This window comes from Anser anser (genome assembly GCF_964211835.1).
Source record: "Anser anser genome assembly, chromosome: 6".
NCBI lineage: Eukaryota > Metazoa > Chordata > Aves > Anseriformes > Anatidae > Anser > Anser anser.
In genome coordinates, this window is record NC_139726.1 from 3756703 (window position 1) to 3783842 (window position 27140).

At 38.8% G+C, this 27140-nt stretch overlaps 1 protein-coding gene and 1 long non-coding RNA gene across 2 annotated transcripts in view; one reads left to right on the forward strand and one right to left on the reverse strand.

The window, feature by feature from the left end:
• The window catches only part of LOC310901254 (uncharacterized protein), a 72488-nt gene extending 54457 nt beyond the window's left edge, over positions 1-18031 (reverse strand). Inside the window, exons 1-8 of the mRNA XM_083840543.1 lie at positions 17959-18031; positions 17727-17869; positions 12178-12408; positions 11697-11801; positions 9491-10638; positions 9319-9401; positions 8213-8343; positions 7763-7814 (exon numbers count right to left, since the gene is read on the reverse strand). Coding sequence (XP_083696669.1) covers positions 7763-7814; positions 8213-8343; positions 9319-9401; positions 9491-9611 — 387 coding nt within the window. The 5' untranslated portion in view covers positions 9612-10638; positions 11697-11801; positions 12178-12408; positions 17727-17869; positions 17959-18031. The remainder of the gene's footprint in view (positions 1-7762; positions 7815-8212; positions 8344-9318; positions 9402-9490; positions 10639-11696; positions 11802-12177; positions 12409-17726; positions 17870-17958) is intronic.
• Positions 18032-18627: 596 nt separating this feature from the next.
• On the forward strand, positions 18628-20355 carry LOC310901256. Its single transcript, XR_014585692.1, has 2 exons — positions 18628-18764; positions 19279-20355. It is a non-coding gene; the product is annotated as an uncharacterized lncRNA (long non-coding RNA).
• The last annotated feature ends 6785 nt before the right edge of the window (positions 20356-27140 follow it).

The following is a 27140-nucleotide window of genomic DNA, read 5'->3' on the forward strand; positions in this document are numbered from 1 at the left end:
CTGATGTTGAGGTCTGAAAGTATGTCTCTGGATTGACAGGTCATAGGTTAAATCCAGATGAGGGTCACTCAAGCCTGGTGTTAGTCTAAATGAGTACAGCATTAATACTGAAAAATCCTTGCAATGAGCTCACCACCTGTCTGTAGCAGAAATCCTACCAGTCTAGGTTCAGTTTAACTTGATGTTTGCTTGCGTTTACAGTATTTACATGCTGCTAACTAGGGAGAATGAAGTAGGTAATATGTTTTTTGATTTTGATCACTATTGCTATCCTTAAATTACTCACCTGCTGCCTTTTTAAAAGGCACTATTTTTCATTGCAAGTGCAACAGGATGCTTGTACTCCATAAATATGACAGAGAGAATTTTCAGTTTGGCATGACTTTAAATGTTGGACTTTGTCAGGATAATACAGCAGACACTTTCTTTCTTAAAATAAGTAAATAAAATAAAATAAATAAATAAATAAATAAAACAAAGTAAAGTAAAATAAAATAAAATAAAATAAAATACAAAATGTTCATATTGCATAAGAGAAGTCTGAAACAGATGAAGGAGAATTTGTGTAAACTGTCATATCTGTGTTGATGCTAACACTTAGGTCCTGATTTTGAATAGAAAAGTACCCTATTGATACACAACTGAGCTTTGAATAACATCAAAGGGTTAAAATAACCAACACTTAAAGCAAAGAGGAATAGATCACTTACTACACTTATTCTATTCTTTTTTAAAACTCATAGGGTTGATGTGAGCTTGTTATCATTCAGTAAAAGATAAAATTTGCTGCAGAAGGTATGCACTTTGCAAGTGTGTAACAGCTATCTCAGACCACTAATAGATTTAACCTTGTATGTTCATAGATATTTAAAGTGTTATGGTTTGAAGGTCAACTCCACTGTCTTACAGTAAAAGGGAAGCAAAGAAAGGAATAAAAATTAGAAAGAATTAATTCTTCAAAAAGTTTTTACAAATCAAAACCCTGCAGTTTCACACTGAGAACAAAAGAAGCATATTAAACACCAAAGTTTATCAAGACAAATTAGGTCCCAGTTTCAAATTTTCTTTAATCTTTTGCATCTGAACGTTTTTTTGCCTCATGCTGTTTTCCCTAGTTAAATGTTAAAATGAATTCTAGCCAATACCATTGACTTCCTCCCTTAAAAATATTGAGACACATAATAAAAAATTAATTACTTCCCCTAATTTCCGTGTGATTCTTTAAAAAGATGTAAAATTCATTTAAAGTAAGTGGTGACTTTGTCTTTGAAGATCACGACAATTAACATGGATCAAAGCTTAGTTTCTGTAACGATGATAGCTTATTAGCATAATGAAATTAACTTAGAGACAAGAATCTTTAATAGGTACAACAAAAACGCTTTAATAATACTTGAAGAAAATTATGTATTTGCTAGAAGTACAACAGTTTCAGACTTTCTATCCAATTAATAAGTTGTTAATTAACTCCTTTTCCAAACAATGTGCACTTTAAGTTAACATCTGCCCATTGGATAACACTTTCCCGTGTTTTTTTTCTAATATACTGTAGAATTGCAACACTGTTTTACAGGGAATTCCTTGTAGGACTATTCTTATGCTAGGGAAATAGGACCCAAATATAGTAATATGTTTTCTGTATCCAACCAATTAAATAAAGGAGAAAGCTTATTTCAAAGATGAGGAGAAGGAATGGGTAATTCCTTAATTATGGCTGCATTGTTTGTGGCAGTGTGTAGTTTCAGATTTCTTTGAATTTTCAATAGAAATTATTTTCTACAGTTTATATGTCTCTGTAAAATGGCCCTCTGCTGACTAGTGCCATATATGGACTTGACTTGGGAGCAATTTTCATATATATTTTTTTAATATCTATTTATAGTTTTGTGTTACAATATTTTACTGCCTTATTTATAAGATTATAAATCAATAACTATTGTTTTTAAAGATATGGAGTGGGAAAGTTGTTCACAAAATATTAAAATAGAGCCTTATGTATAAAAATAGTATTTTAATAGCCTTTGCTTTGTAGTGCTGAATAATAAAGGCTTTCATCACTTTAATTTTTAATTACAATGACACATTTTGTTTTAGGGGCTTCTGCCTGCAGAGTAGTTTGGGGATCAAAAATTTCACAGAGCATTTTGCTTTTTGCAAGTGGATTTGGAGAACACACATGACTGCACTGAATGGATAGGCTCAAAGCCTCTGCTCGAATTGTTTAGGCCAATGATGGAACAATTATATAGGTCTTATTTGAAACAAATAAGTTATTATATTGTATTGGATCAAGGATCCATGTTTTAATAAATCCCTAATTACAGTAACTTTTCATTTAATCTGGCAAATTCTAAGCAAGTTAAGAATTTCTGAATTGGAATCAGCAATAAAAAATATGCCTGTCTCCCATTCTGTTCAAGGCCACACAAGTTGATCTCAGTTTAAGTAGCATGGAAGCCAAGAATGTATCTCCCAAACAGGGCACTGTGACATGATTATATTTTATTTCTGAAGAAAAAAATAAAGAAAAATCTGTAAATTCTTATTTCCCTCTTTTCAGAAATAACAAATAAAACAGAAACAAACAAAAACAGCGCAAACATGAGAATGTTTCTGAGGTCATCTTGCACCTTGGAGAAATTTTCTACCACAGACCTGAGAGTACACAATTTTTTTTTTTTTTTGTGCAACACCCAGCCCAAAGTCTTCCATTCAGATAGCTATGGTCAGGTTTTCCATTTCAGATCATGTATGGTCCCGCACAGTCACAGAGTACGGTGAACTCTAAAATGAGATAAAAATGAGTCTAGATACAGGGCAGAGTGTAGGTAAGAAGAGCTGGGGTGTACCAGAGGTATCAATGGTGGCCCCAGGGCACCAAGACAGCACGGTGCTCCCTGTTAGCTTGTCAAGAAACCCTCGTAAGGCTGCGTGCCTTCACATGATATTTTTAGTATTGGAATGAGCAGGTTCAAAACCACCTCAAGTACTACTCCTCTAGCCATAGCCAAAGCTTAGCTCCTCTGGAACAGCTTCATGAATAATAACTAATCAGTGCTCAGCACATGCACGTAGCACACAGCGCAGTCCACCAGGATGCCAGCCTCTTTGGGGTGGAAACTAAACACAACTGTTAACTCGCATGAAAAGTGTGTAACCCAAGGAATAAATTTGAAGAAACCACTGCTTTCTGAATGCAAATAGACAATGACACTACTCTGATGAAAGCCATTGTCTCTTTACTAAGCACAAATCTGTAAAACCCTGACCATTACACCTATACACCTGTAGCTGGCTGAAATTTATTTTTTGGCTGTTTATTCAACTTCCTCTTGCAAAAGTTGAACTTAACTTTCTTTCATTTTTGCTAATCAGAATTGATTTTTTTTAATTATTATTATTATTTTTGACATTTCTCTTAAAATGTCAGATGCTGAAAATCGTTGTTTGGAAACATGGAAAAACAAGAGCTGGGGCACTTCTGATACTGAAATTGCTTTTGGGATCAGTAATAGTAGGCCCTCCGTAGCTGGTAGGTTCCTCTTGAAGTAGGCTAAACCAACACTGGCAGCATTCAGGGCCATGTCTTGGGGAAGTCCCCATTAGTGACCAGTGCAGGTGGATGAGCCCTGCAGAAACCAAATCCACTCACTTCCAGTAGAGTAAGTCTAAAAACAAAGATATTTCCTTTTAACTACTTGTTTTTGGCAAATCAGGGCTTTTTGGATAAAATCTTTCCAAACTGTAAACCCATCAGATACTTTCTCAGTTCCTCGGTACCATATTCCAAGAAATATGATATGACATTGGCTGGGAAGTGCAGTCAAAAGATCACTGTCACCTATTGACTAGCTTTCCTGCATGCATCCATAGCATAACCATTTTTCCTTGGATTACTCCCAAGTAAGGAAAGGTGTCTCTCCTTGCTTAGGAAACCCAGTGTCTTAACTGCACAAGATGTCATGAGCACAGGCCAAAAACATGAGTGTGTCTTTTAAGTAAGACATTATTATTCCTTACAGGAGAGAAAGAAAATAAATAAAGAAAAGAAAGAAAGAAAGAAAGAAAGAAAGAAAGAAAGAAAGAAAGAAAGAAAGAAAGAAAGAAAGAAAGAAAGAAAGAAAGAAAGAAAGAAAGAAAGAAAAGAAAGAAAGAAAAAGAAAAGAAAATGAAAAAAAAAAAAGCTCATCTTTGAAACTAAGAAATGTACTCATTGTTCCAAATTTTGAGCCAATCTTCAGAGTTAGGTTATATATAAGGTTCTTCTGGAGTTTTACTGGAGCTTGATATAATGCCAGAAGATACTAAATTCTCATTTTTAAGAGAATGACCACTACACAGAGCTGCCAACTGAGAGCTTCCTTTATAGCAATAAAGAGCTTGCCAGGGATAACCTCAGTAAAAATGACACTGATAAATACTTCGGTTTAAAGATAATCAATACAACACTTCCAGTGTTTACACGTGGTTTTATTTTTTGGTCAGTAGAGTATATTTTTCTTGCCCAACTTCCACTTCCAACAAGGTCCTCTAGTCTTTTTCTTGCTTTGGAAACAGAACACTCTATGACGAAATCACGAGTACACGTGCAGTGTTGTCAGTTGGCATAATACCCTGGACACACATGAGGGCAGGATTTGGCTGGGGGGAATGGCAGTGTAGCATGTTTTTTAAGTGATATATCTTCTTTGAAAATACTATTCCAGATTATATATACAGAATAAAACAATATATATTCTAGGTCCATTTTTAATTGATTATTCCCTCTGAAATAACACCTTTCCCTCTTCATGTGTTTTTAGTCCCAGCTTTATGTGATTTCTTGCAGTTGTCCCGGATTTGGATTTCCCTCGATGGCCCTGTTCTGTTTTGAGAATAATTTATGTTTCACACTTCATTTGCATGCTTTCCTAACTGCATGGATAAAATAAGCACAAGAGTCCTTGTCTCTAACTTCACAACTGAGCAAAATAATCTTCTCCCCTTTCTTCCCATTCTTCATACCCTACTGCAGAGTCAGACACATTGCTACAGACATTCACGTACATCAGCATAGTGAAGCATCAGCGTGGTGAACCATCAGCAGAAACCTCAACTATGAAGTGGGAAAGTATGAGCAGGTAAAAGAGCAACAGATGTTATTTCTGTGCTATGTCTCTTGTGGTATGATTTTGGTTTCTTTTATATTATTATATATATATTTTTTCCCCTTTTAGAGTAGCATATGCCATAGAGATAGAACACATGGTAGGCAAACCACAAAAGGCAGTGACCTGAGGGCCATGTACAACCAGAACCATACAGATGCATGGGCTTGTGATAAAGTCATAATATGTCCATTTTCATCTTTTTAATCACAGTTGGTTTGAAACCTTTTACTTCAAAAATTGGGTAAATACCTACTAACCCTTCCTCCTTTTTAAACACGTAGTTTAGCCACTAATTTTGCCTCCATCAGCAAGTCATAAATTTTTCCAGTTTCAGGCTAGGACACTATGGACAAACTGATTCAAAACAAAGGATGAGCACAGTGGTGGGGTAACCCCAGTTATGTTGGTTTTACTCACTACTTGCAATCTCTCCCGCTCTCTCCCCATATGCTGCAGTACACACTGAAAACTTTACCAAGTCAAAGGTCATACATGGCTTTAGAAAAGTTTGCTTATTAAGGAAAAAAAAAATCTAGAACCTAAGTTATAATGGAAGTGTTCCCTGCCAAGCAGTTTTCTTGTCACTGAAAAAAAAATAAAATAAAAAATAAAAATAAAAAAGTAAATAAATAAATAAATAAAGGTTGAAAAAAATGGAAAGAGCAAAAATTTGGAAGTGATTTTTAGGTGCTGAAGCAAAGCTGCAAATATCTGAGTACTGGTGGCACAGGTTGCCCAGAGAGGTCGTGGAGTCTCCTCCTTGGAGATCTTCAAAAGCCACCTGGACTTGACCATGGGCAGCTTACTCTGGGTGTTCACACTTGAGCAGAGGGGTGGACCCAGAGGTCCCTGCCAACCTCAACCATTCTGGGATTCTGTAGTCTCTAGAAACACTGCCTACTTCCTCACCTCACTTATAAACCTTCACAAATCAGTCTGAGCAAAGAATAATTTCACTAGTTGCTGTTCATAGCATTTTACTCCGTGGCTGTTAGCCATTATTTCTGTTATATCAACACAAAAAGCAGTCAAGAACCTGCTCAATATCGTACCTCCTGCTTCTGCATTACAACCCAGTTACACAACCCACAACATTATACTACTCCTCTTGGTCCTCATTACTGAGCACTTAACATTCACACCCTGGTTATCTGGTCTTTAATAAGAAATAAAGTTGTTTGTTTATTTTACACCTATTTCACTTGTCATTTAAGATTTACAGAATGCCATCAATCTTTGCCTCAGTACATTGACCTCAGTCTAATTGTTGGGACTCCAAATTCTGCACAGATGTTATAACTATGAATTTAACTTTATACAGCAAAAAATTCAGTACTGCCATATGCTGTCTTTTATGAGCTTGCAGTTTGTAATGAATATCCATGACTAATGCTTTTGACCCAGGTAAGCCCATGATTATTGAAGGTAAAAAGTTTACTAAACTTTATTGCTGCACTTTAACTAACACTACCAGCAATCAACATGCAGGAACTCCTTTGCCTCTGTGTTGATTTGAAAAAATTGCTTAGCTCTTCTTAATATACTGTCTGCATCAAGTGTCAAAATCTTCCAGATTCAAATATTTTTGTACCATAAGATGGTTTTCTTTGATATCCAATATTATTCAGATATCTTCATATTTTGTTGCTTGGATCTTTTGGTTTGGTTGTTTTACTTTATTAAAATCAATTGGGACAAAACTTTCTTAAGCTTCTTAAGAACCAGCCAGGTGCTAGAATTCAAACACATTTATTAAGAGTGCAGTTTCAAATATTTTAAACAATTTGTATTTAAACAATAGGGAATACCTATTCATAAGTAACTTAATCTTACTAATCCTCGAGGATATGAACCAGATATTAGTTAACGTCCAAATTAACTTTCAAAACTGCAACGAGCCTTATCAGACAGCAAATGTAAAACTGAAAAATTACCCTCCAAAAGCAGACAAGTGAATCAATTGTGCAGTCCAATTAGCTACTTCCCAAATGCAGAAAGGACCTCTCCCTGCAGAGAGGCGCTGAGCCGTGGCCCACATACTCTGTGTGGTCTAGCAGGGCTGGTGACTCTCACAGTGATGTGGGAGCCAGGGAAAAGTAAGGTGGCAAAGGCTGCAAGGGTCATTCAAGTCCTTGCTAAGGCTTAAGAGAGGGTGATATGGCTTCAGCAGTCTGACGATGTACCAAAATCCAGAACTGGAAGCCCTTTGGAATGAGGTGGGACACTCCTATCTTCAAAATGAATTTGCTTAAGGTTAAATAATTCATCTTTTATAACTGTAGGAGCTTCCTTTCTAGAGCACGGACCTGCATCCTGCTCTGTATGGGTAGAGTCCACCCCATGGTAGGGGGTCTCACGGTCCCTCCCTCACAGCAGGAGGTCCAGTCTTTTGGAAGTTCTTATTAGATGAGGTGGAGGAGGTGAGCAGCCTCCTTTTTCCAAGGGTGTTTAAACTAATTCAAAAGGCACTGACCACTTTCCTAGAGAACTTTTTAGCATGTAATTAGAAATGAAAGGCAAAAGAGTAAATAGCAAATCATGAGGCCTGAAAGTCAAGTTTAACCCACTCAGTATTAAACTGCTGACATCCGAGTGTGCAGGAGGTGACTTACCCAGGGCAGCCGAAGGTCACATCCCGTGCTGTAAATATCCTGATCGTCACATCTGCAAGTAAAATCAAGGATATGTTCTGCTAGAAATCCACACTGATGACTAAAGTAAAAGTATTAAAACTCTTTACTATGAACAGTTTTCAATGCAGCCACCGAATACTACTAACTAGTCAAAATGAACACAGCAAGGAGGTATTTTATGCTTCCATTAGACAGTAAGAGACTGAAGGTGAGCTGAGTGTAAAACACTTGATGGAGGTAATATGTGCGTCCATTTATTCAGTGCTGAGTAACATTGTTCATCTCAAATATCAATTAAAACAACCTAAGCGACAGCAAAGGAAGCCTAGTCCTGCATCATTAACTTTTTGTCAGCACTGCAGGGAGTGTATCAGCAGATCTATAGCTGCTGTTTTTGAGTATGTTGAATGTTACGGAAGGGCTGCTCACCTCACTGTACAGCTAGCTGATCTCATCCTAGCATGTTCAACGAAGTAACACGAAGTAAAACTGGTGTGAGGTAAGAATAATGTTTTCTGGGCATGAATCTTCACTCTTCTTCCCACATAGTCATGTTCACTCTGCAAAGTGAAAACAATGCATGACAAGATGAGAACAGAGGCTGAACCCTCATACACAACCAATAAGTAATGAAGCCCTCCCTAGTTCACTTGATCTGAAGGTACAGCCCATAGGCTATTTTTCATTTATTTTCTGAATAAATTTGAGCTTTTTTTCTTCTGAGCAGGACAAACAAAGCTCAGAGTCATAGCAACCAGTGACAGAGTCCCCTTCAGACACCCTCAGCTGATATTAGCACCATAGTTTTGGAAAAACACAGTGCCAGGAAAGAGTTACCGATGTAGAATTACAGCCGAGGCTACTTTGTAAAGACATCACCACAGCTATAGTCAGGCATCCTTCCACTGAAGTAAAGTATAGTGACTAACAATTGGGTCTAGACTCTTTTTCTGATTCAGATACTCATTTACTGTGGTTTTAATGTCTATTTCGTTTCACTGTATTTTTTTTTACTGCTATATTTTGTTTTCATTTTAAAATTTATTTATTTTCAGTTAATTTATTTTCAGAGTTAATGGTCTATCTCTTGTGAAATCAACTGTCAAACGCAGCAGAATCAGCGATTGGATGAGGGATGTTTATGCAGGTCAAGTGCTAACAGTGTGGAGTTAGCACGAGAGGAATTATGCAGGACTCTATCAACATGACTGTGTGTTAGAAGCTGTTTTCTGATTTTAGCTAAAGCAAATAGTGAAACACTTAGATTTTTATCTGAAGCCCTAGAATCCGGAAAGCATAATAAAAAGAGAAAAGTCCCTCATTAAATTCCACTTCCTGTTTTAGGTTTACTGGAATTATCCTAAGACAAATTCTGCAATCTCTCCTCAAGGCCCAGTTCTATGGCTTCTTCCATCTAAAGAACAAAAAATGCCTAAGTTCTCTCTCCCATTTTTGCTGATGGGTGATGAAAAGTGAATTTGCTGTACCTCTACAGCTGACAGAGTTTTTGGCATCCAAACCTAAGGAAGTCTCACCTCTGCACTTGCCTTTGACATTTCTCTTGGTCTTTGTAGAACACTTTCCAACAATTTTCTACAGATGCATATGGGAGATACCACTGCACCAAGAAAGAACAACAGTGCATTAGCCTCAGCTTAAGATAAGGGAATGGGGGAAGTGCCACACGTGTGCCAATAGGAGAAATACCTCCTCCTACAGGGAAGAGCTTTATGCATTTCCCAGCCCTTGGTGGAAGACCTGCACACAGAAGAAATGGAAAATTCTGTTTTATACATGATTTTACAAGTCTTTGCCAAATTTGCATCATTATAATGTATAAAAAATTAAATTAATAGCATTGAAACCACTGCTTTATCCTGGCTCCTGAGCTAAGATGGGTGAAGCTGCCGCTACATGGACACAGATTTTAGACCATATCTTAAAAGAAAGGCTGGCAGAGATTTCTATTGACTGTCCCCATTTAAGGGACAAAGTCCCTTTGACCTGAGTGAACATTTCATCTGAACAAGGGGCTCCAAGATTAGTCTCAGGGGAATTTTTTTTCTTGCCCTTGGTTTCAGCCAGAAGTAGAAAATGCAAAGATATGTGAAAAAAAAAAAAAAAAAGAAAAAAAGAAAAAAAAAACTTTTATGACCTATGATTTGGTTCACAAACTTGTTAAATTTCATTCTACCTAACACAAGCGGAAGGCAACAGGGAGAATATACATGAGTTTATTACCTGACAATTTCAGCTATTAACATAACTCCGTGAAAAAGCCAGTGTGGTCTTAGGATGCACCTAAGGATTCACCAGGTGAATTATTTCCAGGATGAAGTACCACTGTCATGGTAGAGAGAGCTGCTAGAGCTTGCTCTGAAATACAGTGTATGGTGAAGAATTCAGTTTAGTTAAAGCTCCAGGAGAACAGGATCACTGCTAGTTAATGTATCAGTCTGTAAACATCAGCAAGGAGAAAATATTATTCCAGCTAAAGAGCAAGCTGGAAAGGAAACAGGAGTAAAAAGAAAAATCAAGTGGTATAAATTAGTCATACATATACTTCCCATGCAAATTAAAAGGTCTTCAGACAACAGAGGATCGAGGTTGTAGTGCATCATCACTGCGGGAATGGAGGAGTCAGGAAAACTAAATTATGTCAAGATCCAATTAGCTAAGTTTTTGAAAGTGAATAAGGAAAGTGCAGCAGCAGGTAGGGGGACCTGAAGTACCCTGAAAGTTGTATTTCTATGTCCTTAACCTACCTGCTTCCCTTACCCCTGCTAAACACAGTGCTTAGCTATTAGAAGTCGAACAATAACACTCCTGCCTATTAGTACAAATCCCGTCTCAGTCTGCAAAGCAGAAAAAAAATGACAATGTCAATGAACCTGAAACACCAAAAAGTTAAAATTGCTGGTAAAGAACTAGCAGTAAGTTTGCAGCAGTTCCTATCTTCTCAACAGCTCGGTTCATATCTACTGAGACAGCTAACGAAACAGGAATTGGAGCGCTGCTCTCATGAGTCACTCTGGAAACCTTTACATATTAAAGAAAAAAAAAGAAAAAAAAAAAGCTGTGTGTTAAAAGTATCTTAGCCAAACATGTTATTTCTCTTAAATATACAACAAAACACAACTGTCCTCAAGGTAAATATCCTCTGTTTTATTACTTTAGATCACTTTTCAGCGCTGTAATCATGTCATTATGTTTGCAGTTCCTGGCTCCAAAAGAAGCAACCATCTAACTATAAACTTCTGCTTTCCCAGTCTATTCTGTCTGTGTCACTTTGAGGGGGACAACCAAAGTTCAGTGAGTCTGAGCCTACCATCGAAATTGATGGGAGTAGGCTCAGGTTTCCGTGTCCATGACATCTGTAAGGAGACTAATTTTCTTCTCTGCTCTGCAGTTTCTAAGAGATATTCACAGTTCACATCTGTTTTGTGTTTTTTTGTTTGTTTGTTTGTTTTTTGTATTTTTTAAACTGGATTGGAGATCTGAAGTTCAGAGCAGAGTCAGTCTATGTCATCCATTGGTGTACCAGGAGCACTTTGATTGGTACCACCAGGGGCTCCTGCATTTTTGCTATTTTCTCTTGCATCCTACAAAAAAAACATAGGGGTAAAAAAATATTTCTTCCTTTTGCCTATAGATGGATAGGAATTTGAATAATAGATCACTGAAATCATTGTTCTACAGGTCTTTATAAGGCCATTATAGTGACTCCCAGGATCAGACTGCTTCTTAAATGTTACTGTAAGATTTTGTACCTTACTGTGCAATGTCCTTTGAGGGTAACAACTCAGAAAGCTTGGTTTCAGCCTATTACAGCCAGAACAGGGACACAGCATGGGAAATCCAGTTGTTTTGTTTTCATAAGTTTTTGCAATATGTTATGTTTTATTTTCCCTACCTTTGGAGCCAGGAAAGTTGCATCTGTCATGAGTAACTTCTGCAAAAAATATGATGGTGGAGACTGAAGAATAACAAAAACGCTTTCACACTGAGAGGCCTCTCCCTGTAATAACAGCATTAATCAATAATTGTAATAGCAAGTGGCAGCAAGACTTAAGTGTCCTTAAACTACCTTTACACTTCTATACATTTATATTGTCCCATCCTACAGACAAAGTTAGGGTCTCCCTCGTGGTATGACAGGCCTGGACACCTAGATACAAGCAGTAGGAAGATAACCTCCCAGGTGGTCCAGATGTCTACAAGAGCCACATTGACAGCTGGTAGGTAACCCATCCATGGACTAGACCAGTGCAGTGTAGCCCCTAAAATAGCTGCTTTTAGACATAGGCACCACATCTCACGTTGGGCTGACCAGACTTGGCCTACCATGGATGTGTAGACCAAAATACCCACAGCCCCTAAATAATTATTATTACCTTTTAAGAATGAAACTGCAGGTATAAGGTGATACTTCAGAACGTTTCTATGTTATCTTTTAGCTCTCCTTTGTTTTTCTGTTTTTGTTGTGTTTCTTGAGTGGCAGCTTTAATTGCACTTACAAGGCATGTTGCTAAAATGGGCACAGAGTCCCAATCTCAACATTTTCTTCATTATTTTGCAACTTTGGGAGCATGCCAATATCGTTGCAAGATTTGGCATGCATTTACCTGGAAAGAATGAGAAACTTCATATTTCATTTCAGCGTTGCAAGGTTTCCTCCCCACGCCCCTCTCACCCCCACACCTCTCACCTCTCCCCCCCACTTCCCCTGAGGAAAAAAAAAGGAAAGAAAAAACAACAGGGCAAGCAGAGGAACTAGAAACGTAGTCAAAGGGCAAAGCTGATCTCTCTGACAATGATATAAATCAGCACTGCTCAGCAGGCTTCTGGGGAACTCCCCCTGAAAGCAAGATCAGCCCCATCACAAGGGTTTGACAGCAGGTTTTGTGGGTACCCCCTCTCTGCTCTCTGTGAATTTGGGAACACAGGGGATATTTCTACCTGCTCTTCCAGCTAAGGCCAGTTTGCTACGTAAGTTTTCTTGCACTTGGACTTGGAAGTGTGAACTTTAAAGGCCAAGCTGATAACCCTACCTGCAACCTAGTACCTTAGATTCCAGTCTAACAAAGCTCTATGTTTAACTTCTGTTTCAGACCTTTAGCACAGAAAATATTCCTTGTACAGCTGCTACTCGGTGCTTGGAGCTTAAAAATGGCTTCGTTTTGACAGACAGACTCACGAGGCAACTAACAGAATTTTACAAAATATATACATTAAGTATTCTAATGTAAAATGTTTAAACAGCCTTGAAAAAGGGATGGAAATAGAGGTTACCACCACCCCCATCTCACCAGAGCGGTGGCCCTTGCAAGTCACACTTCTCGTGAAGCTTCTTTTGCTTCGTGTCTGAGGCTGCTTCAGTAGGGACTCAGCTACACCCACATGAAATTAAAGTTTCACAGACAGAGGTGTTCACTGTCTCTTCTGCCACCTTCGCTTCCCCATTGCTGGGTTAAAGAGAGGGCTCCACGGGGTGGAGTTCCCCCCAGAAAATGACAATAAAGCCATGTTTCTTACTGCCTGGCGCAGCATTTCCTCGGTGAAGATGTGAGCACCGTGCCTTGGGGACTGCAAGAAAATGGGTGCCCACCACGGCGTGAAGACAGGGGTGCTTACTCCCCACGTGGGATGCTTAGGAGTTGAATGAAAGCATTTTCCTGCTCAGCCCCCTGGAGCTGTGCTTTTCTCTGTGGGATGTCCAATTTTCTCCATGCACCCTGCAGAGTCTCACCAACCCCTATCTCCAGCCACAGTAACCCACTGGGCACACGGTTTAAGCATAGCCATGTCCAAGCCCTTTTGCAGTATAAATCCACAACAATTTCACTGATTCCCATAAGAGTAAATCAGTGCAAGTGAGGGCAGACCATGGCCCAGCAGCCCCGCAGCCCAGCACGGAGAAGAGCCGGTGACACCAGTGAGCGGCAGCCCCGAGCTGGGCAGGGAGCAGCTGGGAGGGAGCCAGATGGGCAATGAAAGGGGTGCAGCCAGATTCTCAAAAAATAGGCTTTTAATTGGAGGACGTTTTGCAAGACACCCCTGACATAAAGTTGAATTATTTTCATTTTTGCTCAAACAGCAAAAAATGTAAATGTTGCTGTTTGCACAGATACTTTTTTTTTTTTTAAGTTGTTGTTGCAAGACAGCACTTAAAAGGAGGCTGATATTAATCATCTCCATGTAAGGCAAGTTTAAAATGGCATATCAACCAATTATTCAGAGCAGCTGATGGGCAGTGGCCTATTGTGCTGGCTGGTGTTTCTTCGGAGCGGGTATCAAATGGGTCCACGTGGCACGAACAGAACAGAGCTCCAGATGGGAGAGCAGTTCCCATCTTTTGCAGAGTAAATCTGCTGTTTGAGACTATATTATATGACTGAAATTTTATACATATGACTTTGTTGGATCTGGGATCTCTTCCTTTGAAAATGTGCTACAATAATAATTGCATTTACCAGTTGCCAGTCCTTCTCGCAAAACATTTCTTTTTTGTTCCGATTGTGAAATTAATTGTCTCTAGCTAATATAATTAAAAACAAACACTTCTGATTTCAGCGGAGGGAAAGGGGAGAAAAAAAAAAAAAGAAGCAACTGCAGCCCTGATTTTCTATTGACAACAAGAAAGCCCTGCCATCCCTGAACTGTTTAATTATTGAAATGAACTGTAACAGTACACTGGATTGTTGCCGAGGTCACCGAGCAGTGCTGGATGTCAAGAGGAAAGCAGCAGCTCCGAGAGCCCTCCAACGCCCCAGGCTCCGTCTGAAAACCCACACACTTTTTCTCAAGCATTCAGCCCCTGATAGGTAGCCCGATAGCACTGCCGATCTGCTGGTATTACAGAGGTCCGACGGTGCTTGCTTGTTTTAAGACAAGCCAAACTATGCTCTGGTGACCACCGTGACGCTGTGATTCCCATGCCCTATCGCATTCCTCTTTCTCAGATCCCAGGCATTTTTTTTTTCCCCTACGTGCAGTCCAGGATGTAGACAAATGAATTCCAAGTGACCTATGTGGGGGTGGACTCTTTGGAAACAAACAACAAAAATAAGATATCTCCTGTCCTCACTTTTTCATTTGCTTGCTCCCTGGATACAGTTTATTCGTGGCAATGAAACACACATTTTGTCTCTGGAGCGAGATCCAGCAGCAACATCTTTACCACCCCCTAACTTTTTTTTTTTTTTTCTCCTTCTTCCTTCTTCTTTTCTTTTCCTGATTTCCTACTTCAGTCTTTACAAAAGAGATCTTGTTTTACATTATCTCTTCCTTTGGAAGTCAGGCTGCCCTTTAAAGCATATCATATCAAGGCTTTCTATTGATTTAAATGATATTTTTTTCTATAATAGTTTAGGAAACTGGAAGTTTTGAAAAAATGCATGTGCGTATCTGTACTGGCAGCAGGATCTGCTTTGCAAATAATCACTGAGTATCCAGGGAAAGGGAAAAAACTTCTTTCGAAACTTTCAATGTGAAGAAAATTCTGTAGATAGAAAAACTGCTAAAAAGAAATAAAACTGCAGTTGGGGAGCAGACAATAAACATTTCAGATTGCTTTATGGCACACTATTACAGGCAACTATCTTGCTTAAGTAGGCATAACATTTTTCACAGTATATATTTAAGGTTTTATTATGGTTTGGATTAACAGCAGGAAACCATCGCTCTTGAAGGGAGGGGAGAAATAATTTTTGCCAGTTCAGTGGCCTGGCAGGTAGCAAAAAGCACTTTTTAAACAGGACATGGGCGTCTGAGTTCAGTGTGGCCTGAGAAATGCCCTGAATGGCCTCCAGCCCAGTGGGATGCTTATGTCATGGCCTGCATGCAAGGGATGTCCGTGGGCAAGAGAAGACCCTGGGGACCAGTGCTGCCCCACAGTCCCTGTGTTAGCGACAGAGGCTTTTGCTGAGGTACCTACAATGAACACAGCCCTGTAAGCCTGCCCTCCTTCCCTGCCCGATTTTAGGGGCAAACATCAGAGCATTTGGGGCCATTGCAGCCTTTCGACGGACCTCAGCCATCCTCCGGAGCAGCTCTCTAGGACAGAAAGTTACGTGGTGACATCCACCTCCAGGCTGCCAAATCCTGCCAGTTCAGAACAATGGAACAGAGAATAACGGGAAAAGAATAGCCCACATCAACACATCCAGCATTGTCCCGGATTCCCTTCGGCTTCATTAAAATTAGTGACGTCCTTCGGTCTTGGGTGCACCAGACCTTGCCTGCTTCTGCATGGAGCGCTGCTGGCGGAGCTGCCGGTGCTCCTCAGCATCTCCTCGCTGCCAGCACTGACTTGGTGACCCCAGTCCAAACCCCACATTTGGGAATCATGCCATAGCCCATAGTGACCCATATAGCTGTAGCTGTTCAAAAGAAATTAGAGTAACCTGATTTTTATTATTCCCTACAGAGCGACAACTTGCCCCACTCCCTGATGTACTTCTGCCTCCAAAGAAACATGTTCCATTTATGCCATCATGCCCACCTGCAGCAGGACCCTCATGGGCACAGGATGGGGACAAAAGCTTCCAATATGCAAAGCGCAGCCAGGCAGAGACACAAGGAGCTAATCTCTGTGTAAATTATGTGAACTGAAGTAAGTAATTTAACAACTTATTCCCCCAGGTAGCCAGTGACCACTGTATGTCCCTGTTATTTAATTTGACAGTTAACCTTTCGAGGGCTGGTAGTCATTTTAGATTAACCTTTGTATCTTAAAAATTAGTAAGCAATTTTCTTCTGGTTAATTTTTTTAATTGTTATTTTTTCCAACTCTTTCCAGTGGTCATCTCATCTACTACATTTGTTCACCCTTTTTAATGCATCAGCTTGTGAATCAGAGTTGGCGGAGAGCAAGGGGAGGGATTGCTAAGAAATTGGAAAACATTTTTAAGGAGGTAAGATGAAGTATTTGTGCCATAGTTTACAATTATAATAAAATAAATCTAGAAACTATTTCATGTATGAGAGCATGTACATTAGAAAAAATATTTCTTTCTATAATGGATAACCATCTTATGAACACTAGAATGTGAGTAATTTGTCAGTTTTTCTTTTAATTAAAACTCTGAATATAGTTCATGCACTGTTTGATTCAGCATCAACATTTTGGATGGGGGCTAAAACTGATTTCCTCTTAAATCTGTGGCATTTCTCAGGACAACTGACGAAGTGTGCCTTAACATTAAGCTCTTGAACCCATGGGGTTGGCTTGTTTCAAGATCAGTAAATCAACAGATATTAGAGTAATAGCCCTGAAAAGGCTCAAGACTTCTAACACTTCTGTAAATGCTCTCTTTACCAAAACTGCATCCATTTTTCCTCTCAGACAACGTGTTTTAATTCATTGCATCATTACCAAGTTGGTCCACTGTAAAATGAATTAAAATCATGCTAGTTAGAACAGTTCCATTTTAAATATGCTTTTCAATGCAATCCATGAAACATTTAAACAGATTATTTTTTTTTCTATTTTTTTCTTTTCGTTTTTTAACAACTGAGAAATCTCTGATTATTTTTTTTCTTAATCATTGCTACTTTAAATCTTCCTTTGGGGGAATATTTAAGCTTGCATGAATTAACGGTGGTCTGCTCCCACCCTTCCCTCCAGCTTACTCTGCAGTGGGCAGGCACATGATACCTGTGTACATTACAGAGCTCCATCGAAATCTGCCAAGCCAACATACAGTACTAGTGTGTCAGAGAGGAGAGGACTGATGTGTCCCTTGTGCATAAATGTGAATGAACAAATACTTCTTTTTTTTTTTTTTTCTGGAAAGAGGATGACACAGAATATCGTATGGGTTGGGTATCAAAGTTTGCAACCCCATGCTTCTGTGTTAGACTCATCTCCCAGTCCCTCACCACAGCTTTGCAACACAGGGAGTGAAAATCACCATTACACCTAAAACCACTCATAACTTACCATATTTAGCTTTAAGTTTTAGTTCCCTCTGTTTTGCCTGTTTTGATAAATACCCATGGCACTCAATAAAATTGAAACATCAATGAACAAAACAGATCCATATGAAAATTTCTCCAGGGATTAGGAAAGGAGAAGAAGCACATCTGGAAGAGGAGAGTCACATTGCTAAGTATGCTCAAGTTCCACGTTGATAGGTGAGTACCAGTGGTAATCTAATTTATCTGTAACTTACCTGAATGCTTCTTGGTTCAAAGCCTAAGCGATGCAAAGGAAAAAACTGAAAACTGAGAAAGCTCACTCAAAAAAAAAAAAAAAGATGGAAACAGTCAAATTTATATTGTAAGCACCATGGTAGCCCTCTTTGTGAGAAAGAGCTCTTACTTCATTCCCTGGGAATTACTTGAAGGCAAACATGGTGAGAATTACTTTGGAGAGTGTTTGAGGGAAAGCACACCATGGGAAAGAGGAGCAGATGCATCTTTAGAGTTCAGTATTCTTCATGCCTCTAACTTCACATGCCCTTTACACAATCTTCCACTAAGTCTTCTACACCGATAGTCTATAGAACCTAATTACACAAAGTTTTTTGTTTTTTTTTTAAATCCTTCTATAAAATGCATAATGCCTGATATCTGAGTCACAAGCACAGTTAATGTAATCTAACACATATTGCAGGAACCTACTGCACACAGATATTACCAATTAGCACATGATTTTAACAATCAACATTCATGCAATTAATAGAACACTTCATATTCCTTCTAATTTTGAGCTCTGCATGAGCATATGTTATCATGACGGAATGTGGGATCATTTATTTTTACTGGAAGCAAGGCTCCACATAGAAAGTTGAGATGCTGAAAGTTAGCTTAGAAGTGAAAAAGCCTCAGTTTTGCATTGAGGAATAAATACTTCTGCTTTCTAAAAGTCGAGTTGTATCCTTACCTTCTCTTTGATGCTTGCTTTTAATAAACTTCTGAAAGAGGAACTGCTCTGATTGCAGCTGGGGAACACAACTGTAAATTAATAAACAAGCAGGTAAACACTTCTCTCTAAAATTGGATAGTACTACATAAACAAGATTCATAAAAAAGAAATAAGCATATTGTCTTCCTTAGATTTTTTTTTTTTTTACATTTAGCGATTATAGTAGCTGAGCACTTTGTTTTCCTTATTGCATTTGTTGTTATACTTTGCTGTATAATTATTATCCTTATATGACAGATGAAGAACTAAGGTATATAGAGATTAAAATAGATCTCCACAGTATTTAGGCACCAATTTCCATCAAATTCCACAGGATTAAGGCATTTAATACATTTAGCGTCTGGTCCTGCCTCTTTTTCTCACTGCAGAGGAAGCAGGGAGCCTAAGCCCTGTTCCCAGAGTCCCGGTAACTGCTGGCCTACCTGACTTGTCTGTCTGCTTGCTCTGGGGTGTTAACATAAGGAAAAAGCAATAATAACTTATTTTAATTACTGAAATCATAGATGTGTTACTAGCCTGTTAAGGAGGAGCGATGTTTAATACGAAGGTGGTTTTTACAATGTAGGCTGGAAGGAATCACACCGCACTGCTGCGGTAGCTGGAGCTGCTACGTTCCCAGTCAATCACCAAGGAGAATAACGTCAAAACACAGAGGTTGTGCAAGCCTTCATTCCAGAACATCCTCACATCTTCAGCTGCCTTCTTACAGAAATGTCGCACGTGTTTCCTACAACTGAAGACATTCCAGCAGGCTTCACAGCCTTCAACAGCTCCTCCTGTGAGTTTTAATACAAGGGTATGCCAAGCCAGTACCACACCATGCTGACCTTCACTTTGTTTAGGAAGTTGCCTGGTCTAATCTTACTTTCCACAGATTTTGGAGAATGCAATTAGTGTTACATGGGTTGGAGTCCTCTTCCACTTGCAACGCAGCAGGAAAGGTAATGCCAGAAGGGGCATCTGACAGCAGAAGTGACCGCGTTCCTGTGAGCTGCACGGTGGCTTCCCACTCCTCTCTTGTCCAACAGGCTAGTGACAGTGCTTGGTTCATTTGGGTTTTTGCCTCAGGAGCTGCTCCAAGCCCCTGCGTCAAGAGGCTGTTGATGCAGGGAATTTTCCTCCAGCAGCAGGAACCAAAGCAGCTGCAAGAACTGCAGATGTAGCCTTTAAATCATCATGTCTTTTCCTCTTTCAGGACAAGCTCCTGAGAGAATTTGGTTTACCACACATCTGACGTGTATTTATGTGTTGCGGAACAGGAGTAAAGTAGTGATTCTCAGGGCATAACTGTATTCTGAAAAACGTCAGAGAAGTTTTCATCCTCCCTTGCACTGTCTCCCCCTTCAAGGTAGCATTCACACAAGCACCTCCTTTTGGGCAGCTGCTGTTTCAAACAAGAATATATCATAGTAATCTACAGGTGGCTAAAGAAAGGAGAGATTTCACCTGTGGCTGCAGCACTCCTACTTATCTCAAGGGCTCTTCAACAAAATTTGGGTAAACAGGGAGGTAAATGCTCTGAACATCAGTATCTGATTGCCTTATTTGTATGTTTTGAAATAAGCATGTGTTGAAGTCGGTCCAGATTTCCATGATGACAAGGGAGGATACACAACTGTAGAGAGGAAAAAAAAAAAGAAAAGCTTCACATCTCAAATTCAGTTTGCCTGAGGTAACTTCAACCAAGGTAATAGAGCAGCACTAGTGTCACTGACAGCGAGGTAAACTAAGGGTAATGGCTTTTCACACTGACTAAATACATTAGCCCTGGCCTTCCTGCCAAAAATAAATAAAATAAAAAAATAATAATAATAAAAATACTTTTTTTTTTTTTCTGATATCAATAGTAAATACGGTGGTTTTTTTAAGCATTACTTTACTAAAGGCTTTACTGCACAAAGAATCCAGGGGGAACAGAAAATCATATAATTGTGCAGGTTGGGGAATTCTCTAAAAATACGTAACCATGGCACCCTTGTCATTGCCAATCAAGTAATCTTGATAAAAAGTAAAGTAATTAGCCTTTGAGAAGAGCATAAAGCTAATTAAAAATGACAACTTAGTCATCTCCACAAACAACAGCACAGAATCAAGTCAGTAGTTCTAACTACAACATGATGCAATACCCTGGCCTGCCAAGGGGGCCTTTCTTCAAGCCCATTAAAAGAAACCATGGTTTATAGGATCGAAACTTTGATAACATTTTCCTTTGTTCTAAAATTTGGATTTGCTTCATCTACTGTATGATATGTCTGTTTGCTTTTTTGTGCATTTTAACGTCTTTTACTAAGACTTTTGCCATCCATCAGTAATTTTTATAATTTAAATGACATTTAGGAGCATAGAAAGTCACATAAAAAGACTATAAAACTTGAAGCATAAGCATATTCATTTCATAAAAGACTTACAAGATACAAATAACAAATTTATTTTCATAACAAAGTTGTTCTTCACAACTTTATAAATAATAACCAATAACAACCATTTATAAATAATCAAAAAGAAACCACAAATTCTTCATTTATATAGCTATTTGGGGTTCTGTCCTCCCATAGGTGTTAATGGCAATGTTTTAATTAATTTCTTTGGGAACAAGAGTGAGTATTTCTTCTTTTGTTGTCATCAAAAAATCCTTGAGGAGGACACGTTTTCAGAAAATTTTCACAAATGCCAACACCTTTCATAGCAGATATTTTTACTCATTGCAGGTACAGAAGACAACAAATGTCTGTCTTTTCAAATCACAAAATTCCACTGAATATTTCCTAACATAAACATACATATAAAATAAATATATATAACAGCATATATTAACTACAACTGGTAGTCCACAGTACCATGTTTCTTAAAGCTGAGAGCTCATTTGCTCTGAAGAATTAAGAGGTGCTAATCTAAGGTGTATGCAGACATCTTCATCTCCATGAATCTTCGGTGCATCTCCTGAACACCTACACATAACCTTAAATTTTAAAAGGACCAATCAGTACTGACATGTTCTGGTCAAGTCCAAACAATGATATCTTCAACAGATCCATCTGAGTGCTATTGGCACTTCATCCCACTAATATACCTTCTCCAAGGACACAGAGGAAATACGGGTTTGATCTTCAGAATAAGGATTGACTGACAGAGGAAAAGAAGTTTTCATCAGGTTTTTTCCCTAGCCCATGCAATGTTTGACTAAAGTTTAAGTTCTGTATTGCTAGGAGAGACAAGAATAATGATTTAGAGAAGCCCTTAGGCTGCTGAAACATGATGCATAGGAAGCAACCTACAAAACAGAATGATTGTGACTCAGTGTAAGAACTGAAAACTTAAGCTCCTTTGACTTACCGTACGTATGAATACATAAGTTGGTAAAATAGTTACAGATGTGTAACTAGACCAAATAAAAAGACCTTGTAGCCATACAGAAAATATGTATCTGCTTGTGCTGCACTGCTTCTACTCTTATAAAAGCTTGAAGCAGGAATAAAATGTTTGCTTATATTTTGAACAAATGTTGGATGAAACAAAATTCTGAGCAACCATGAACAAGGTAAAGACCTTGATCCTGCTCTGTAATGAATCGTAAGGCACAGTTCACAAAGGCCAGCTCTGACTTAGGAAAGCAAGTCTCACTAAGCTTCTCTGCAGTCAGTGGAGAGAGCAGATCATCCGTCTTCAGCTGTTGTAAACAGGCATCGTTCCACTCGAATCCATGGACGCAGACCAACATATACAGACTGAATATCTTAGGCTGTGATCCCAAATCTACAGATCTGCACCTCTTAATAATTCTTTGCATGCCAAGAGTAACGACGTTGGACAACCGTTCTGAGCTTTGATTTGCAAGCTTTTCATTGAAAACATTTGCAGTGTCAAATGGCCCCCCAGATGAGTTCTGCATCAGGAATTTGGTGCAATTTCAGGTGATTCTAGGGTGTTCTTTCAATTCTTTAAAGTGTTTGCTCACACGTATTTGCATTTTATTTATTTATTTATTTTAAAGGAGGCAGTGTTTTTTTGTTTTGTTTTGCTTTTAACATTTGTAAAGGCCCTCAAGGAAACAATATCTTTTCATAAGCCTACTGGACAAGCAGGTGGTTTGGTCTCAAGCTCTTAGTCTTTGGTGTTATAGAACACCAGGGAAGAGAGGAGAAGTGTTGCTTTTCTCTTCATTTTTTGCTTTCCCCAAGCAAAAATTAAATTTTAACAGGGATGAAGTAGTGATCTACAACACCTGCAAAGAGAAAGCATGTACTTGATTTTTTGACATGACTTTTCTGTATTGTGGGTAAGGTGGAGATAGAAATGAGACATTTGTCTAGTAAAGAGAGAAGAAAAGAGTAAAATCTCCACTTGCTCTTGTACCTCTCATCAGACCTACAGGCTCTTAAACTTAATTCCAAGTTTAACCTGGACAAAGAGATGGAAAAAGTACACTGTAGGGAACAAGCCTGCATTGGCAGTGGAGTGGATTCGATGACCTAATAGTTCTTTTTCCATCTCTGATTTCTTTGATACTATTTATAAAAGGGAAGCAAAAATGATGGGCCACTCCAAACAAATTGTTAACATAAAGCAACAGCAAGCATCAGAATTGGCAAATGCCTCTTTAAGACTTAGGCAGCTCGTGGAGCCAGGGAGAAGACTAATAATGCACCTCTCTGAAGGTCCTGGGCTATGTTTATTTCCCATATTTATTTAAAAGAAAATCAAAATACTTTTAAGCAAGTCAGCTGGTTCCAAATTTAGGAACAATTGAACAAAGAGGAATCTGCTAATTCCAGATGGAGTGCATATAGTCCCTTGGCACTTATTACTTACCAAATGTTTCGGAAAGCAAACACATGACCTAAAAGATTTTGTGAGTGTGGGGTCCTCAAGAAAGCTCTTAACAAGTCATGTCTTTCTAACCATATTTACTTTACCCACACACAAAAACCCACTTAGTTTTCTTTCTTTTTTTTTTTTTGGTAAAAAAAAAAAAAAAAAGACAGACAATGCTCCCTTTAAAGACTATTTATGTACGATTCAGTTATCCCATAAGGCCAGGGGCTCTGTAGGTGTCTCCTTTGAAAGGCTTCAGCTGTGGAGCATCTGCTCCCTGTGCATGAAGGCCACCTTTTCCTGCACCGTGGCTGGCGTAGGTGTTTGGTTAATGCAGGAGCCCTCCCACCCAGCGGTGCGGGAAACAGGCACCCATAGGCAGCTCCTTGTCTCAAAGATCCAACATAGGTTTTGTGTTTGTTTTTTCCTACATCCAGTCCTTCTCACGCTCACAGTTGTTGCCCAACATACTGCACATAGGTACTAAGCCACCCTCAAAACACATCCCTAGGCTAACTAGTGTAGGATTGCTGGTACACGTTTCATATTCTTGTTGTATCTTAATTAAACAGGAAACTGAATCTGATGAATACAACTAGGAATTTTTTAGTGAGTATTATATATCATTATAATAATGGTTTACTCCCCAAGTTAACTACTTCAAGAGAAGTATAAAGTAGAAAAAAAAAATAAAAATTGAGGTCCGTTTGACCAAAAATCAGAAAATCCTGCTGAGAGGCTTCCTTTTCCAGTAGCGCTCCAGCCCCACAGGAACAGTAATGTAACTGAGCAAATGTTGCATTAGCTCCTGTGGCCTGTGCCCACCAAATCTGCAAAACTTCTGCTGTCTGCATGGGAGGATTCCCTAAAGAGGGTCTGTTCTCTTCTGCTGGTCAGAAAAGCCCAGCCCTGCCAAAGGGGCAGAAACAAAGAGAGCAGGTTAGAAAAATGTTTAATAAATATTAGGTTTAATTATCTTTTTTTTTTCTATTATTACTTTCAACAACAGAATAATATGTCTTTTCTTAAAAAAGTAAACCCCCTTCCCTGCTCCAAAGGGTGGGGAAAAAAAAGGGAAAAAAAAAAAAAAAGTTTAAGACAATTAGTTGTGATTAAAAGGGATCAGAAAGAGAAAGGACTTCTCGTGATATTATAAATAAGTTTAATTTAGTTACAGAGTTTGCATGAGTGAGATCTATTTCCCTAAGGCTCCTCTTCTTTTTTTTTTTTTTTTTTACATCTTTTGTAAGTTTGTCATTTATTTTAAAAATCTTACCTTCATTTAGTCTGCAACCCTCTTGTTTGGACCTGTATGGATGTCATTTTTTCACAGCTGCAGACTCAGACCAGAAAGAACCTGATGGCAAATGCACTTATATCAGTTCAAGGACCCAAAGCGTGAAATTTGCTTGCTGCCAGCGCACACTCGCTCCTTGCTCAGCCGCTCTCCTCTACCCGTGTGCTGTGGCGGTCCCTGACGTTTTAGTACTGCCGGTATTTCTCTGCAAATCCTTAAGCTGCACCAGCTAACTCCACTGAACAAATTATTTTACATTTTTAACTGAAATGCTTTTTGTTTTTATTTTAATGAATCCCCTAACTCCAAGTTTAATTAAACTCATGTTTTTTAATTAATTACCAACAAATGCAAATGAGGGAAACTACACAAACATGTATTCACCGTTCACAGATAGATACAGTTGTCTTTGTGCATTGTTTTTTCTTTTTTTTTTTTTCTCTTTTTTAATCCTGAAGTGTCAGGATTTTAAAATCTTAAAGTCTAGAGGGTTACAATCCAAAAATTATTTTCATTTGAGGATTTATGAGAATATCTTACAAGTGAATGGCAGGGAGCTCAATTGCTTAAAGGAACATAAAGCAAATTGCAGTTTCATTAGCTTTATCAAGTTATTCTAGCTAAATAACAGTAGAAGTCAGCAGAACTAGGCTTCTGTGTACATTATTAGAAGAGAAACATAGAATACAAGAACTTCCCCATCAGAGGTGTGTACAGTTAATGGCTCTAAACGCTGACAAAAGCAAAAGCAGACTTATTAAGTGCTCTCTCGAGTTCAGCTACAATAGAAATCTTGAAAGGAGGAAACGAGAGTTCAAGCAACAAAACTCAAAGCTCTGAAAGCCAGGAAACACAAATTTAAAACATGGAATATGCTCATGCTTAAATCTTGGATATCGTAAGTACCTCCAAGTAGTGGTCTCCTGGTACTTGCAAGTGACTATTGCCAGTGCCTGAGGAGAGTGTGCAGGGGAATTACCTTCTTTACAGTATAAGCATCATTATTTTCAGCATGAAATATTTCAAAATCTCATGAAATATTACTCTGATGAGCTGTTCAGAAATATCTTAGGTTCTCTGATGACTTTTTAACTTAAAATGCCATAAAAGCATCCTGTCCTGTTTCCAGAGCTAATACATGGGATTATTTAAATCGCTACAGCAAGGAGACAGGAATCTTTATTTCTGTTCTCTTCCTAGGCATAACATGGATGAATATGGTGATGTCTACAAGACCCGTTTAGCTCGCTCTCGGAGTTCCAGAATGACTTAAATCTACACACAGAGATCTCAAACTTGCTTAAAACCCAAGCCGGGTGCTTGAGCTCTGGCCCTGCTGGACCACAGCCTGGAGCTCAGCCCAACATCGTGGCCCTCGGCACCAGGGACAGCAAGCAAAGCCAGCACTGGAGGCCTCTGAGAGAGTCCCCTGGGCACTGTGCTTTCTCTTAAAATCAGCAGATAAGTGCTGTTTTTCCTGCATAGCAGATGAATTTCTTGTGTGCAGCAGAGCTCCACACCTATGGAAACCATATTCTGCAAGTGTTTCAATATTTCTTCTTTCCACTTCATTGTATAGCTATTTTTAAATCATTGGAGTGGTTATATTTATATATTCATACACCTCTATGTACACACATACAATACTTCTACTTATCCCTCCTCCATCCCCCTCTCCAAAATATCAAGCCAATTTCTCTACCCTCTACCTTTGGAGGAGGTCAAGTGGCTTCTTGACAGTAAAGTATCTTTTCTTCTGTAAAGGCTCTACTGTCCCAAAAGATGCAACATGTGAGTGCACACATTTTTGATGCTTCTTTCCCCACCAAGAGAAAAAATATCTTAGAGACATGCACATGTATTACAGCTTTGGGGCAAGTGGGAATTTTTCCGACTCTCTGTCCCTCCATATCCCCAGATGAAAAATGGGAATAAGTCACCCTTAACAATCTTATGCAAAAATTTAATTATGGTAAGCTTATCTAATTGACGTATTTTGAGGAGGTTAACTAAAAGATGTCATATGTGCAAAGTTATTTGTTGTGTTTAAAGATACTTGTGCTCCCATCCTTGGGAAAATTCTTCACGTTCCCTGTCCTGTTGCACTTAGAAATGATCCTATCTTGATTGCGTTCCAGTTACCCAGTGTCAAAAATAATCAGGAAGAGGAAAGATAAAGCGCAAGAGCATTCTGTGGAAGGCTGCAATCCCAGCAACAACTCCTTCCCCTGCCTGCCCAGCCTGAACATATGCAATCCTTTGGAAAAAAAAAAAAAAAATTAAAAAATAAAAAAGAGCAGATCTGTGTCCACCCAGCT